This window comes from Hibiscus syriacus, unplaced genomic scaffold (assembly GCF_006381635.1).
Source record: "Hibiscus syriacus cultivar Baekdansim isolate YM2019G1 unplaced genomic scaffold, ASM638163v2 tig00112498_pilon, whole genome shotgun sequence".
NCBI lineage: Eukaryota > Viridiplantae > Streptophyta > Magnoliopsida > Malvales > Malvaceae > Hibiscus > Hibiscus syriacus.
This window is the reverse complement of record NW_024063347.1, coordinates 2,178,561-2,193,544: the sequence shown is the minus strand read 5'-3', so window position 1 is coordinate 2,193,544 and position 14,984 is coordinate 2,178,561. Positions and strand designations below refer to the sequence as shown.

Below are 14,984 nucleotides of genomic sequence, written 5' to 3'. Positions count from 1 at the left end.
AAAACACCTCGAGAAGACAACGATATTGTCAAACCAAACCGAGACGATGTTTCCTAAATCACATTATCTAATCGAAGTTGAATGAGTCAAGTTTTGACGTCTCGATATGTTACCTGAATATTTACGACCACTATTGCGTAAGGAGGACACATTCGAGTTCAATCTCTAACATTCCTCTCTCAACATGTTGTAGGCTACAAGAGATCTCCTGTTTCACTTTCCCATCTGTTAAGGTTATGACACCATCTTTTATCAGGTGGTTGTCGTGGTCTGCCACCCATTTTCTGAGCTGCATTGATTCACTAATCTCGGACTTTTCATAGGCTTTTGCTGCCGCAAGAAGTGGTTGAATGTCAATCTCGGCATCCCCCATAAAATCGTCATTCTTGAAAGTATCTTTATCATACACAAACTGCATACAAAACCCAAATATCAATTACCGAACCATAATCACCATATAAAACGACAAGGCAAATACAGGATTACTGCCTATGTTACTTGAGATAAGGGTGAGAGTCTTGAATGCATGTATGTGTCCAATATGGGTAATTGAATATCTATTCAAATTCTAGAAGGTATGTGCATTGTCAATGGTAAAAAATATTCTGAACAGATATTATTTTGTAATCATTCTAGACTATTCAAAAGAAAAAAATCTATTCAAATGGTCATATCCTCATTCCCATCCAAATATGTTCAAATTTTTTTGGTTTCTCCATGTATTTAGAAGTCCTATTAAGAGTCGTTTACGAGGATATGAATCGATTATTAGCGTCGTAGACACAAGTATCAACTATCGACGTAACTAAACTTATGTTGCAAAGTATAAAACAAGGTAGAGTGAGTTTAAGCTTCCATGTTTCTATACTTAAATACCAGGCAATAAATTTCATGTTTTCCTTTTGGTATTGAAGAATCAAACTCACCACTTTCAAAGGAGGAACATTTTCTGGAATTGACAACATTAGGCTTTCATTCCAGACCGGATTTAGGTTGTTCTTTATGACACGAGTCTTTACCGACTGCAAAAACAAGAAAAATATAAGGAAATTAGATCACTACAGTAACATGCTTCATTATATTTCTTCATTTCAGTTCAACATATAATAACATTCTATCTTATTCAGATTCGAGTACAAATGGCGTCTGATTTGTATGATCAGATTTTTAACACTTTTCATGTAGTTGGAGGGTACTTAGAAATCATATCGTATATACACATATCCGAAATAAATCAGATATAAATAGTTAAATGAAAATGAAGAATCGAATCAATATAAAATAATATCGGCATTTCTATGAGAAAAAGAAGCATACTTGTTGACCCAAAGCAAGAATGACATACGGATCACTAGAGACCATGTCTCGGACAGCTAGATTGGTGCCTTTAACCACATTCACTTTAATCAGACCAACAAATTCAACCATACCTGCCTATAAATGGTACATTAAAAGAAAAATAAAATAACAATTAGTAACACACTTTAATAATAATAAAAACTATGTTACAAATACTTTGAAGAAAAAGAAGAGTCGAAGCAATACCAGAATAAGTAATAGATCAAGCTAAAAAAAAAAATTACCAATGAGTTGATCTTCTTAGTCATCTTCTGCGGATCACTATTTCTTACCCAGCTGTTTCTAAATTTGTGCCGATGTTTGCCATGTTTCTCACTAACTTTTTTATCACTACAATGGTGGTTGGGAGTAATATGTAATGTCAACGAAGAAGTCGGATGTTGCGGCTGATGGCAGCAGGCCGTTTCTTCATGGCCTTCCAAAAATTGCAGCATCTGATATTTTCTCCTGAGCATACAAGAAATAGAATACTGAGAAAAAAAATGGATCAAGCGTTAAAAATAAACATAATTTTAATTCGGCGTTACCTAATGAAATCGGAGCGCTCTTCAATGGAGGAATCCGGTCCGGGTTTTTTAAGGTTATCAGGAAGGGCAGCTTCATACTTATTGTTTACTACATTATTGCCACCCAAATTTACCAGAGAATCAACTTGGTCATCCGTCCATTCATCTAGCTTCACTGAATAAACCTAGCACAGTTGCTTCTCAAATTAGAAAAGTAGTGGATAAAATGTTATGTTGCTCGGACTTTTTTTTTTAAGTATTTGTATTCCATACTCGTCGTATTTGATGAATGGACGAATGTAAATATAGGAATATGATCCTCCAAACATTATATAAATAAATAGAAAAGAACTTTTATAAAATTTGATATATTCGGGTCAAATATCGGAGGCTCACCCAAGTCTGAGTAACATACAGTTAACATGTGTGCTTCTATTCATATTTGTATGAATTATAATCATAATGTCATACAAAGTAATCGAGAAATCCATGATGAAGAAGTGATCTCCCGAAAAACATTTATGCTATTTGAACTAAAGAGTAAACGTTAGATACGACTATATGATATGAACTTTTTATGTTTTTCAATACATGTGGAGGATCATAGTTTATACTCGTGTCTAAATATTTGTCAGACATGAACATAGGATACAGATACTAAAAAAATATAAAAAGCACAAGTTAATAAAATCAGTAACTTAAAATTTCATTAGAGAACATAATCTTAAAATCATACCTTCGATATATGTGATCCAAGGCTTCTATGAACACCAGAGCATTTGATACAAATAAAAACTCCAAGACTTAAAGATCTAATATGCAGAAAAAGAAACAAATAGTAAAGAAAGGCAATGCTAATTCAACATACCGAATTTAAGCACCAATAAAAGGAAAAACTGTCGAAAACGGGAAAATTTTATCCTATATATTAAAAAAAATTATTCTTTTTTTTTCTCTTGACATATGGAAAGAGCTATATCTTTATGCTATTTAGATTCAAACCAGTGTCAGATATGGATGCATGTATGGAGAAAAAAGAATGTGTCATATCTCCATACACAAGTCCAGCACGAGTGTAGAATGTGAATATTTCAATAAAAATATAGTCAAAGCAGGCAGAGCATAGAACTTATGTGTACAAACAAACACCTTGAGCTCAAAGAATCGAAATCATTTTCTTTGCTTTGAGTGAATTGTTTATTTGGAATAAAAAGGACTATGTTTTCAGGATTTATGCACCTTGCCTTGAAGGCCGAGATTGAGGTCTTCTGCATTGATATGGGATATGATCCTAAAAAGATCATTTAAATGAAGTACACGTATTTGACACATTTTTAGACATGCTTACTGGAGACATGATCCTTCAAGGACCTTCCAATATATGAAAAAACTTGTAAAAAAAATTGAATATACCAATGTTAAACGCATATTCGAATCCAAATAACATAACCCTGAAACAAGAAAATTGAAAAAGGAAAACATTCTAAATCAAAAGCATGAGATACTTACACCCATTTAGGATCCGGGGATCCACAATCTGCACAAACACGATTCCCGGACTCTTCCAACATTCTCTCCAGCCTTGCTCGTGCACCTGTTTAACGAATAATGCAATTTAAAAAAAAATTTAGTTCAAAGCATTGATGTCGTATTATATTCATACTTGACATTTATACTCAAATCTGAATAACATAGTTGTAGCATGTTAGATGGGATTACAATATTTAGAAAACCAACATTTGACTTAAAGGGATAATACCAAAGGATCTCCATTCTTTTCTGAGGAACCATGTACTCTCTGCATCACTTGGTCGTTCCCAAGGTGTTGTGTCTGAACATAAGAGATCATACAAGCAAGACCCTGATCCTACAAATCCAACATAATCAAATTAACCAAACATATACTTAGAAAAACATTTATGTTTTCAGAAACATGTAACCGTTCTGTTAATTTGGGAAACTTTGTTGCACTCTATCTCTCCAGTTTTTGTATTCAGCTTCCGTATTCAAGGCATAATCAGGTATGGATATAGGGATATGATTCTCCAGTATCCTTTTTATACTTGAAATTCTCGAGAGAGAAAATGAATATATCTTTGTCAGACAATATCGAACACTCACACCGGGGTTCAAGTAAGATATACTAGGACCATTTCTGAGCTATGTTTCTCAAGCCCAGGTATGAGTGTCGGGTGATATTTATCTGCTACTGATGTGATCAGATTCTTCTAAGTTTCTTCTAAATGGATCCTTGAATATCAAATCCTCATGTTCATGTACTTCACATGAATGCTAAACACAAGCACTTTAAAAATGCAAAAGATCAGATCAACATATCTTTCAGGACAACAAAGGAAGTTCAATATAAAATGATACACAAACAATGAAACCAAAAATTGACATGTTCACAATTATGTAAGTATATTAAAGGACTATTTGAAAATCATACCATCAATAGCGCCACGGTAATCGATGACCATGTTGCTCCGACTCATCATTTTCTTAAGGTACTTGTTTTTTACATCTATGTCATCAAATGTATATCTAAACATGGGCATCGGATATGATCCTCTAACAACTCCCTAAATATATGAAAACCTTGAAAAATAATAAAAAAATGAATAGACCCATTTGGAACAGATACTCATATCTAATATTCACACCGGAATCTGAGTAATATAGATCGATGGATGGCTTTCAATGGATATAGAAGTTCAAGTACATACCCTACATATAGTTTCATTTTCTGTTCCTCCCAAAACCCGTATTCGAATAAACCAATATTGTTTTCAACTATGTTAGTGCGACTCCATTTTTTTCTTATGTACCAGTTCCCAACAGTCCTATCCGACGGACATTCACACAGAGATAAAAACTAAAAAGGAAAACTTAAGCATACTCGTATCTAACACTAACCCTGAACCCGAATAACATTAGTTTCCCTGATAAGATCACTGTTTAACAGTTAACACCATGAATAATATATTCTTCATTACAAAAACAATATTGTAAAAAATTGCATGCAGCCATTCCATCAAGAGAAAGGGGGAAAACACTATTGCCAACAATCCAAAATGTCAGCAATATTTTCATTGTTTTCGTATCCTTCTTGTGTATGCCATAGTCATTTATGGAAGAAAATATTAAATAGAAAATATACAAAAAGACGGCTTTTTCTATAATTCGTTTGTATAAATGAAAAATTACCAGAAGGAGGTTTGGGGTCAGATGTTTCATACTGGGTAGACATCTCCAACTTCCAAATTCAACAATCTAATCATTAATCACTGTTCATAAATACGTCCAATTGTCAGTTCCTTAATCTGCATTAAAATTACATAAACACGCATTAAACAAATAAAAGAACAGAGAAAAAAACTAATAATTTGAATTCAGGAAACAATTCTTTCATTCTAAATATTTTGGGTTTTCAATTCAAAATGAGATCGTTTAAATGAAGAATGAACCTTCCATCAAACATAACCTGCATAGAAATTATATAAACATTCATTAATGAATAAATAAACCAGATGATTAGAATTCAGAAAACAACCTTATATTCTAAATATCTGGGTTTTCAATTAAAAATGAGATCATTTGTATGAGGTTTGAACCTTAGATCAAATTTTCCTCTGCGTCCAATATAGTGTTGAACAGTGAAAAGATTCTAAAGAAAATCAAATATTCACATTAAAATTGATTAAAAAAATAATATAAAACTACTGGTAAAAACAAGAATTTGAAAGATTGTTCTATATTGTTTGGTGGGAAAATAGAACAATTTTTACTGTCAATGAAGATTTTGCGCTGCCAATAGAGCAAAGCTGGGGGGGAAAGACGAAGAAAACAATAAGAATATTGTTTTCTATGTAAAAAAAATACAAATCAAAGAATCAGAGTTGTCGGAATTTGTATTTTTTTCGATCTTTTTATTAAAAAAATTATTAAATTTTTAATAATAGAAAGGAAGAATAATAGCCTCCAGACGCCGCCAATTCTGGGATCTAATTAGTGGTTATCGGTTTCTTGCTTGACGCCACAAATGGTACGGAACTCAGATTTAAACGGGCATCCTTAGCGCGTGAACGCACTTGGTCCTTTATGTCTTTTCAAAATGGTTTTTAAAAATCAGGTAACAGAATTATAATTATTTTGTCAATTAGTTACGAGTATAGTGATAAATAATTTATGTTGTTTAAATTAAATTTTGAATGAATCTTTTTTATATCAAAATTATAATATTAAAATTAAGTATATATATATTTTAGTCTTTAAATTGGAAATAACTATATTTAAATTTACTCTAAAATCATAACATATTAGATGCTACAATAATAACAATGTTAACAAACCAATACTCAGTCGATAAATCGTGTTAATAAAAAACACAAAATTAATTACCAAGAGCAAGCATATGAGTAAAACTCTTTAAATAATGTAGTTCATATGGGATGGAGAAAAGTATTTTCTTAATTAGGGTGGAATGAATGATATATGAGGAGTAGACGATCAAATTATTTAATATCTTCTGAAAATACTTGAAAAATATATTTTTTCGATTGATATTACGTTAAGATTGGCATTCAAACTACATCAAACCTGAAAAATACATAACCTCTTTCATGTCTCTCTCCAAAGATACCTAATTGTCTTCCTTTATGTAATGTTCATTCCACCCTATTTGAAAAAATAATTTCTCTAACACCCTATATTAATCATTTCTTTTCATACCATTATCCCATCAAATTTGCCGAGTAGATAAAAATGCAAAATAGCATAAAAATGAACAATAAAGAAATTGAGGTAAAATAAACTTCTCTGTTACAGAAATAATTGCAAAATCAACAACACAAACTTCTCCACTAAGCTTTGCTACCCACGCATAGAGGAGGGCCTAAATTACAACAGTAAGTTTAACCCACCTTTTTATATACACAATTCGTTTTTCGATGCCAAAATTGAAACTCCGAATCTACCAATGTTAGCTTTTAAAGTGACAACATGAACTAACTGCCATTGTTACTAAGCCTAAAAATGGGTTGAAAATTCAAACCATAACCACGAATCATAACTCAACAGGTTAACCCAACACTAGGCTGTCTTTGAGACAATAATATTGCTTTCAGTTACAAGTCTTCAATCTGCTCCAGGGAAGAGAAATGCTCATCAACTTTGTTGAGAGTTTCTTGATCAATATCTAATGGTGTTAACAATTTTCGGAATGGATAATTAGCTACTTGTTGAGGAGTTGCGTCGTTCTTTCCACCCTGCTCGTTTAATGCTTCGGGATCATTAATTTCTGTTGAAGTAGACATTGTGCTTTGATTATAAAGCTGTGCTTTGATTATAAAGCTGTGTATCTCTAGACAGTATTTTATATCCTCTTCATTTCGAGCTTTGTTTAACTTGTCGAAAATATCACTTAACATTAAAGATCTCTCAACCCAAAAGGGTTTTTCCTTGTTCAACCTATTATTGAGTTTATTTTGGTCGTCTGCATCAGTAGCACCATCACTAAGTTCACTTCTCTGATATTCCCTGGTCAAGAATTTGCTGTAGCCTCTTTCTGGCGTTTTCAGTTCTCACAGGATTCGATCTTAGTGTCAACTTCATACCTGAAGTCACCACAGAAGCCTCATCTTCCTGTGAAGTGGAGCAAGGTTTAGACCCTTCATCTCCATCAGACCGTTCACATTCTGTAGAAAAGACTTCCTCAAGGAAACTAATATTCTGCATGTACCGGTCAAAAGCATCGTTTTCGATTTCAATATTCCTTTCCTTGAATTGCTTTAACTTGGAAAACCTCCATTCATTTAAGGCAATAGAGTCCTGAAAAGCACAAGGGATAAGGCTTATAAAGTAATATATCAAACTTGAACGAGAGTATCTGTTCAATATAAACTATACCGCACCTTTCTGGTCAGGTATTTCCTTGTGCGACCTGCAGATTGTCAAACTGTGCAAAAGCATTGGAAAGTTGCCGATACGAGGGAACCCTTAAGGGAGTTCTTAATAACTTACAACATGCAAGGAATCAACCACACGTCAGTTTCACATAGAAAGTGATATTGCTTATACAGAAATATGCTTCCCAGATTTTTATCCCATTCTCAGTTCTGACAGCTACAGACAGATCAACTTCTAAGCCAAAATCAAATATAAGAACTAGATGCTTATTCTGAGTAATGGATATTTGCAACTTACACTTGAGAAGAAGCCTGAGTTGACTTCTGGTCTGATGACGGAGCGCTTGAAGTCGGTGTCTTTTCTGGGAAAGCTGAATTTGACTTTATAACTGAAATTACAATATAAATGATAAAGTTAGTTATGATAATCATTGCTTCGTTCCTCGACAAGACATATATCCACTCAAGTCTTGGAACAAATTCTTTGTTTCTCCCTCTCCCCAAAAGGAATACCAAAATCTCTGAATGACCATACCACATTTGGTTTACACTACTTTTAGCTCAATCGGAAACAGAAGTGCTCTACCAACAATAAAACAAACATCTAGACAATCCTAGTTTAATGTTTGCATCTAACGGTGACACCAGACTTCAGAGTGTTCTTTGTCACCTAGTCAGAAGTTCTGAGAACGATATAAATACCTGCAACCTAACAAAAATCTATTTTGTTGTCACTCAAAACAAACACTCTTGTGTATTACATGTAACAGACAATTGCTTTAAAATGAAAAGGGTATAACAAGTATTAAACCAATGTGTTCACAGAACCATTTGATAACCTCTCCTACATAAGAATTTAGCCAAGCTCCCACATCTTAAAGGATTGGATTCACCAAGTACATTGCTTTAGAATTTTCTGAGGAACATCTCAATGTCCAACGATATATCATCTCAATGATATTGCTTTAGTAAAAGGGGAAAATTATATGACAATGCTTTTAGAAATAAATCTAAACCTAAGCTCAACACAGTGCTAGCCTTCAATAGAATATATGGTCATTCCAACAAAATTAAACTGCTTTATCTTGTGAATTAAGTTACTAATTATACAGAAAGTCACCGTTCACAACTGCAAAAAGCCCAAAAAAAATGATTCAAGGTATATAACCTTTGCTGCTCTGAATCTTCAATTTGCTTGAAGTATGCACGCCGAACACCTGTATCCAACACATTTTCGTACATAGGCATACAGATATGATCCTTCAAAGACCCTCTAAATACATGAAAAAACTTAAAAATTTTGAACATACCCATGTACGACACGTACACAACTATCAGGCCCGAGTCCAATAACAAAGTACAAGACTAGCAAGAAGAATCCTCGTAACTTTATAATGTGTCTCAAGTTAACATCCCCTTCTAACCATCTTCAACATGATTTTTACTTCATATCCAGCAGCCACTAAGCCTAAAACTCCAACCTCTTTGTTTTTATAAGTAACCACAAAATCAATATCATCCTGTTATCAAAATAACTGATTTGACAATAACAAAAACGAACTAGTTTCCCAAGTTTTCTTGATGAATATGTTCGTACCATGTAAATGGCATGGATTTTGTGCTTTCGAGCAACAACTCTTGCATGAGCGATACGGACACCTGCACAAATAATTCAAGAAAGAAGAGTGATTCGATTGTTTTAGACTATTTGAATAAATGAATAATCAAACAGCCAATTCAAGTAATTATGTCAATAAGTTCAATACATATAGTTCAGTAGACGGGGTATAAACTATACAGACTCAATTGTGGAGCTTACAAATTTTACCAAGATTTATAAGGTAACAATAAAGTACGCCGAAACGCACGAGTATTGAAACAAAAGCGACACAACACCGGTACAATACTAGCTACTTGGATCTTGCTGTTTCAATTGATGATAATTGTTCCTAGAGTTATACGTTATTTTCGGGGGAAATTACTAAATTCCAACAAGATCAAAATATAAACCAAAATAGTCACGTTTTTGTCAAAAAAAAAGTAGTTAAAAAAACAGAAAAAGAGAACTTCGTTTACCTGGAGCGGGCAACATTGCCACACTGAATACATTTGGGCTTATTAAGACCACGCTGTGTCTTAGGCGGAGTATCCATACGCTGAAACGGCGGAGGAGGAAGAGGCGTCTCCGCTACCACGGCAGCAGCTGTAGCAGTAGCCGTCGACTTGGTAGCGCTGGCGGTAGTTTCGCCGATGCTTTTAGTCACGGCTGGCGATGAGCCTGCCATTTTTTTAGGCACGTGACTTTCGTTCTTACTCTTTGGTTTTTCTTTGATGAATTGGATGTGATAGCACGTGACCTCGCTGGAATTAGAATCTTCGGAGAGTTTGGGATTCTTAAGAGAAAATTTTGATGGAAAAGGTAAATTAGAGTTTTTTTTAAGGGTAAATTACATAAATAGTTACTAATGTTTAGGTAAATTTTTATTTTCATCGTTGAAATTTCATAATTAATGAATTAGACACTAATATTTTTTATTTATAATAAAACAGTTCACTAGATGTTAATTGTCATTAACATGGGCAACGAAAAGCTTACATGGCTCGTTAATCGTTTTATCTAATAATCTCTTTGTCTGCTTTCTTCATCATATTCTCTCTTTCTTAAATTATTATTTCAAGCCTTTTCTCTTCTGTTACTCAATCACCGTCTCAACTTTATGCAATTCCACCGTCTCAACTTTATGCAATTCCATCTCTACTCGGATAATATAATTTTGACAGTGAGTATTGAATTTTTCCCTCTTTTTAATGGACTTTGAAAGCTGATTCTTCTTGAAGATTAAACTACATATGGATTGATACGATGACGATATTTTTTTCACCATCTCGAGTCGTTTAATTATGCGTTAAAAACGGTAATAAGGGTTGTACTATCGTCATAAAAGTTGTTAAAACAGTACTACAGTAGAAATTCTTTAAATTAATACTCGGTAAATTAATAAACTCTCTAAAATAATAAATTTGTCCGGTCCCAACTTGGGTCAATGTAAAAAATGGAAAAACTCGATAAAATAATAAGATAATAATTTTTCGTGAGATCCTTTTATAATTTTTCGGTCCCAAGAAAATCATAAATTAATAATTCATAGAAACTGAAAAAAAAATATATTACACTCTATTGAAATATGATTCAATAGTTGTCTGATTTCCTTTAAAGTTCAAGTCTATTTGGAGCTCATTATTAATTTAACTCGTCTCTTGCAACGTAATTCTAAGAGGCATAGACTAATTTGTCTTTTTGTTTGGTATGTACAATATAATTACTTAAAAACTCTTTAAATTAATAATTATTAACAACTCTCTAAATTAATAAATTTCTCAAGTCCTGACATTATTAATTTATAGAGTTTTAATTGTATTTAATGATGTATTATCCCCAAAATTAAAAAGAATTAAAATAAATTTATTAGTTAACAATGATTTTTTTAATAAATTCATTTATTTGAGAATGAAATGAATATGATCTGAAAAAAAAATATCGAAAGGCCGACGATGGTCCTCATTTTAATTTTAAAATATTTATTTTATACGTAAAAAAGATGTACTTTTATAAATAATAATTATTAAAGATTGTGATGAAAGTCCGAGAATAACCTAAATTTATCATGGTTAGAGAACATCACAAAATAGGAATAAATGGTATATTTGTAGGCATATAAAAACTGAAAAAGCTACATCTTCCCATTCATGCACAAGCAAAGAGAGTTTGCCTCCTACAACCCCAAACTAATACATTAGCAGATCTTGTAAAGTGTAAGACTACCAATCTACTCCTCACAACCAAAAACAGATCACATCACTGCTCTTTCCATATCCTTCCTGTCACTCTAAGCTTCAATTCTTTCCGGTCTCCCCCGGAGAAGAACAGAGCCATGTTGCGTTGGATCATGAGACCGTCGAAACTGTCACGGACCTTTCTATGACTGTCCCTTATGCTTCTTGGCACCCCTTGCCAAATGATCTTCCTCCCATTCCCACCCACCTCAAGGCTGTAGCTATAGCTCTTTGCTTCGTTATCGTCACCCATAAACCGCAAGAATGCTATGTAAACGGGAGACATCCTGAGCTGGAAGGCTTCAAAATGCAGGCAAAAGTACTGACCAAAGCAACTGAAAACCTATAATTTAAGGAAAATTTCCAACTATCAGTGACATTCTTTTAGCAATCTTCAACTAAAATCTAAAACAACACAACCTTAAAATTTATTGAATATCATTGGCAGAAAAGAAGATAAATTTCTTAGACAAAAGTAGAAATCAACTTAGTAAGAGTCTTTGGTTCTTTACAGCAAAACTCGATGAGTTTTTCCATATATTTGGAAGGTCCTTAGATGAATCTATCCCCTTAAACATGTCCAGATGTGTTGAATATAGGTGTTGGACACAAGGAGTCCAAGGTAAAATAAAGTGTCATTGTAACAAAGCAGCAAAACCACCACGTTAATTTCAGATCCGTATTATGACTATTTCAATGGTCTAATACTAGGGTAACCCATATCTACAAGCACACAACAAATTTCCAGTTCTCAAATATGCATAAATAGTGAATAATTCCTCTTCGAGAGGGTCAGAGAAACCAAATATGACAGAAATATGAAGCAAGGACAAAGCAATTATACCGTCAGCATCCATGTAGCATTCTCAACTTCATGCGGATTTGATTTGACATAACGATGGTTGAAAGTGCAACCGTTGTGCATGTCAACTTTGTGATCATCTTTCAAGTGGGCCACAAGATAAGGAATATCACCAATGACTATGCATTCTGAACCAGCATAAGGGCAGCTATAAGGTCTATAAGAACATTGGGACTCATGTTTTAGCTTGCTGTAATACGGATAGGTGCCTATGCACCCAAAACTCTGGTATTTGCAGGGAAGCTCAAGAGATGCAGCAACCTTTTCTAATGCAAGACACCTAATATTACCAAGTTCATGCCTGCATGTGGGGCACCGATTATGCACCCTTGGCTTGCAACCTGAACACAATGTGTGTCCATTTGAACACTGCATATAAAGAAAGGAAATGAGCAGTTGGTTAACGTTTATAATGTTCATGTTAGCATTCACTATTAAGAGATGCAACAGAATATAATATATATAGTACATTCACAAGCCAATAAAAAGCAAGGTGGCATGCAAAGTATACATTTTATTTATGTTAGTTAGGCTTAGGTGTAAGATTCAGGCCCGATATGTTCAAGTTTTTCCAACATTACAAAGTATTTGGAGAGTTATTGGAGGATCAATGTCCCCATATTCAACTTTTGATATGAGTAGGACATCAGTACTTCAAGAAAAATGAAGAGTAGGAGCAACATAACATCATAGTGTTATGCACCAATCTGAAGTTTCTATTCTCTGCGAGTATTAATATCAAACCAATTGATTTTTCATTTCCCCTTCCCATACCAAATTAACAGAAGCTACTTTAGTTACATGGACGTTTCTATAAATAAATTAAATGATTCAAAACTTTTGATAGCATAAAGAAAAAGTATTGATCAACAACTAGAAGTAAAACAACATGAAAAGCTTCAAAAGATATTCGAAAATAAAATATCGAACCTTTGTGACCATACGAAGGTGAGGGTTAAATCAATAAAGCCAATGGCTAGCATGTGCATAATAGATTTATCTTGTAAATTGCTTTGCGATGATTTTTAAGCAATTTCATGTAAGTAATCACCAATTATAAGGTTTCATATGAACAAACCTGGTGAATTGGAGGGTACATTGCATTTAAGCAAACAGGGCACTCTAACAACTCCCGAACACTGCTAGACACAGTCACATTAGGTTTAATAGCAGTCTGTGTAGGATCATTAACAGATTCACAATCCATAATGTCTTCATTTTGCAAAGGATCAATAACCTCTGGCTTGCTTTGCAAGTCGTCAAAAATTGGGTTCCCAGATTCCATGATAGTATTAATGCGAGGTCTAGACTAAAAATACAAACAAAAATGAGTTAACATTCTGCTTACTATAAAATGTTTTATATGAATTGAATTCAAAGATCAGAATATCGTTCCAGTTATCATCACTAACCCTCATGAAACAATATTCCAGTATTACTATAATCCTTTCTCCTAGAAGGCCATGCAGGATAACCAAACACAAAGATCAACTGACATTTACCATCTTAAAAATTCATCAGAGAATCAACAACATGAATATAATTAATTAACATTTGATTATTTGAATCAAACATAAACATCAACATTTAACAAGTCAACTAAGAATCAACGGCATGGATATAATTGGTCGATATTTGATTACTTGAATCAAATCAACCTGTTTATCATTCAATAATAATGACGAAGGTTCATCAATGCACATCATCCAAAACTAGTTTACACTAACAAAAAACGATAAAAAACCCAATCACAAAAACAAAATATTCTTACCACCCTCCTTTTAAAGCCCTCAGCTTTTCCCTTGTTCTCTAAAATTTCACCAACCGGTCTGCATTCCACCTTAATTTACCACAAAAAAAGGAAATAAGAAATCCCGTTGTTCAAAAATACGTAACAAAAAATTCACGATTTTGAAGATTACAAGTAAGAGCAATGTAGGTGAAATAATGGACAATCTTGCAATTTACTGAACAAAAAAAAACGTTAAAAAAACCTTGCAGAATCCAACAGATCTACGATATTCCAACAGAGAAATTTATAACCAATGAAGGAAAAAAATCCAGATACCAAAACACACACAAAATGAAGGGAGAAAACCGACCTTCAATTCAAACTCGGAAACCCATTTGAATGAAAAGAATGGAAACAAAGAAAGCCGCCCAAAATGAAAACGAATAAGAAGAAGAAAAACGTTTTGATTTTTGAAGGAATTGGGCGGAGTTATTTTTATAGGTGCGTACTATGGAGAATTTCAAATTAAAGAGGCAGGGGGGGGGGGGAGTAGCGCGTTGGGAGCTTGGAAATTGGATTGAGAGAGAGAGAGATCCTCGAGAAATACAAAAACAAAAAAAAAAAGGAGACGATTTGATTAAACTGATATATTTTAGTCGAAATTTTTCTTTTTTAACACCTTTTGATCATGATTTTTTGAAGTAATATTTATTCGACTGAGGTGGCATAAAGGTGTATCTTAGGAATACACTTTATCTGAGTTTTTGTTGACTGGGATGTCACGC

At 33.5% G+C, this 14,984-nt stretch overlaps 2 protein-coding genes and 1 pseudogene across 3 annotated transcripts; all 3 read right to left on the bottom strand.

Annotated features, from left to right (window-relative positions):
• Positions 1-47: 47 nt before the first annotated feature.
• On the bottom strand, positions 48-5,188 carry LOC120180533 (probable ADP-ribosylation factor GTPase-activating protein AGD11). The gene is made up of 9 exons (XM_039185844.1): positions 5,073-5,188; positions 3,625-3,732; positions 3,375-3,459; positions 2,602-2,677; positions 1,887-2,050; positions 1,584-1,806; positions 1,318-1,434; positions 927-1,022; positions 48-412 (listed from the first exon to the last, which is right to left on the bottom strand). Exons 1-9 carry the CDS (start codon positions 5,113-5,115, stop codon positions 131-133), a joined length of 1,194 nt encoding a protein of 397 aa, XP_039041775.1. The 5' UTR covers positions 5,116-5,188; the 3' UTR covers positions 48-130.
• A 2,018-nt stretch (positions 5,189-7,206) lies between these two features.
• LOC120180581 lies at positions 7,207-10,093 on the bottom strand (annotated as a pseudogene).
• A 1,508-nt stretch (positions 10,094-11,601) lies between these two features.
• LOC120180532 (E3 ubiquitin-protein ligase DIS1-like) lies at positions 11,602-14,684 on the bottom strand. Of its 2 annotated transcripts, XM_039185842.1 has the most exons (5): positions 14,570-14,684; positions 14,239-14,307; positions 13,546-13,776; positions 12,450-12,836; positions 11,602-11,948 (listed from the first exon to the last, which is right to left on the bottom strand). In XM_039185842.1, exons 3-5 carry the CDS (start codon positions 13,750-13,752, stop codon positions 11,628-11,630), a joined length of 915 nt encoding a protein of 304 aa, XP_039041773.1. In that variant the 5' UTR covers positions 13,753-13,776; positions 14,239-14,307; positions 14,570-14,684; the 3' UTR covers positions 11,602-11,627. The 2 variants fall into 2 exon arrangements, with proteins under 2 accessions (XP_039041773.1, XP_039041774.1); XM_039185843.1 differs by lacking the exon at positions 14,239-14,307 and having other exon boundaries at positions 14,570-14,624.
• Positions 14,685-14,984: the final 300 nt, after the last annotated feature.

Excerpts from the sequence above, each read along its gene's own strand:
- LOC120180533 (XM_039185844.1), bottom strand. The coding sequence starts at position 5,115 with ATGTCTACCCAGTATGAAACATCTGACCCCAAACCTCCTTCTG. Across the intron at positions 1,807-1,886 it reads GAGCGCTCCGATTTCATTAG|GAGAAAATATCAGATGCTGC; the intron begins GTAACGCCGAAT and ends TTGTATGCTCAG. Across the intron at positions 1,023-1,317 it reads TTCTTGCTTTGGGTCAACAA|TCGGTAAAGACTCGTGTCAT; the intron begins GTATGCTTCTTT and ends TTGTTTTTGCAG.
- LOC120180532 (XM_039185842.1), bottom strand. The coding sequence starts at position 13,752 with ATGGAATCTGGGAACCCAATTTTTGACGACTTGCAAAGCAAGCCAGAG. Across the intron at positions 12,837-13,545 it reads TGTACCCTCCAATTCACCAG|TGTTCAAATGGACACACATT; the intron begins GTTTGTTCATAT and ends CTTTATATGCAG. Across the intron at positions 11,949-12,449 it reads ATGCTACATGGATGCTGACG|GTTTTCAGTTGCTTTGGTCA; the intron begins GTATAATTGCTT and ends CTTAAATTATAG.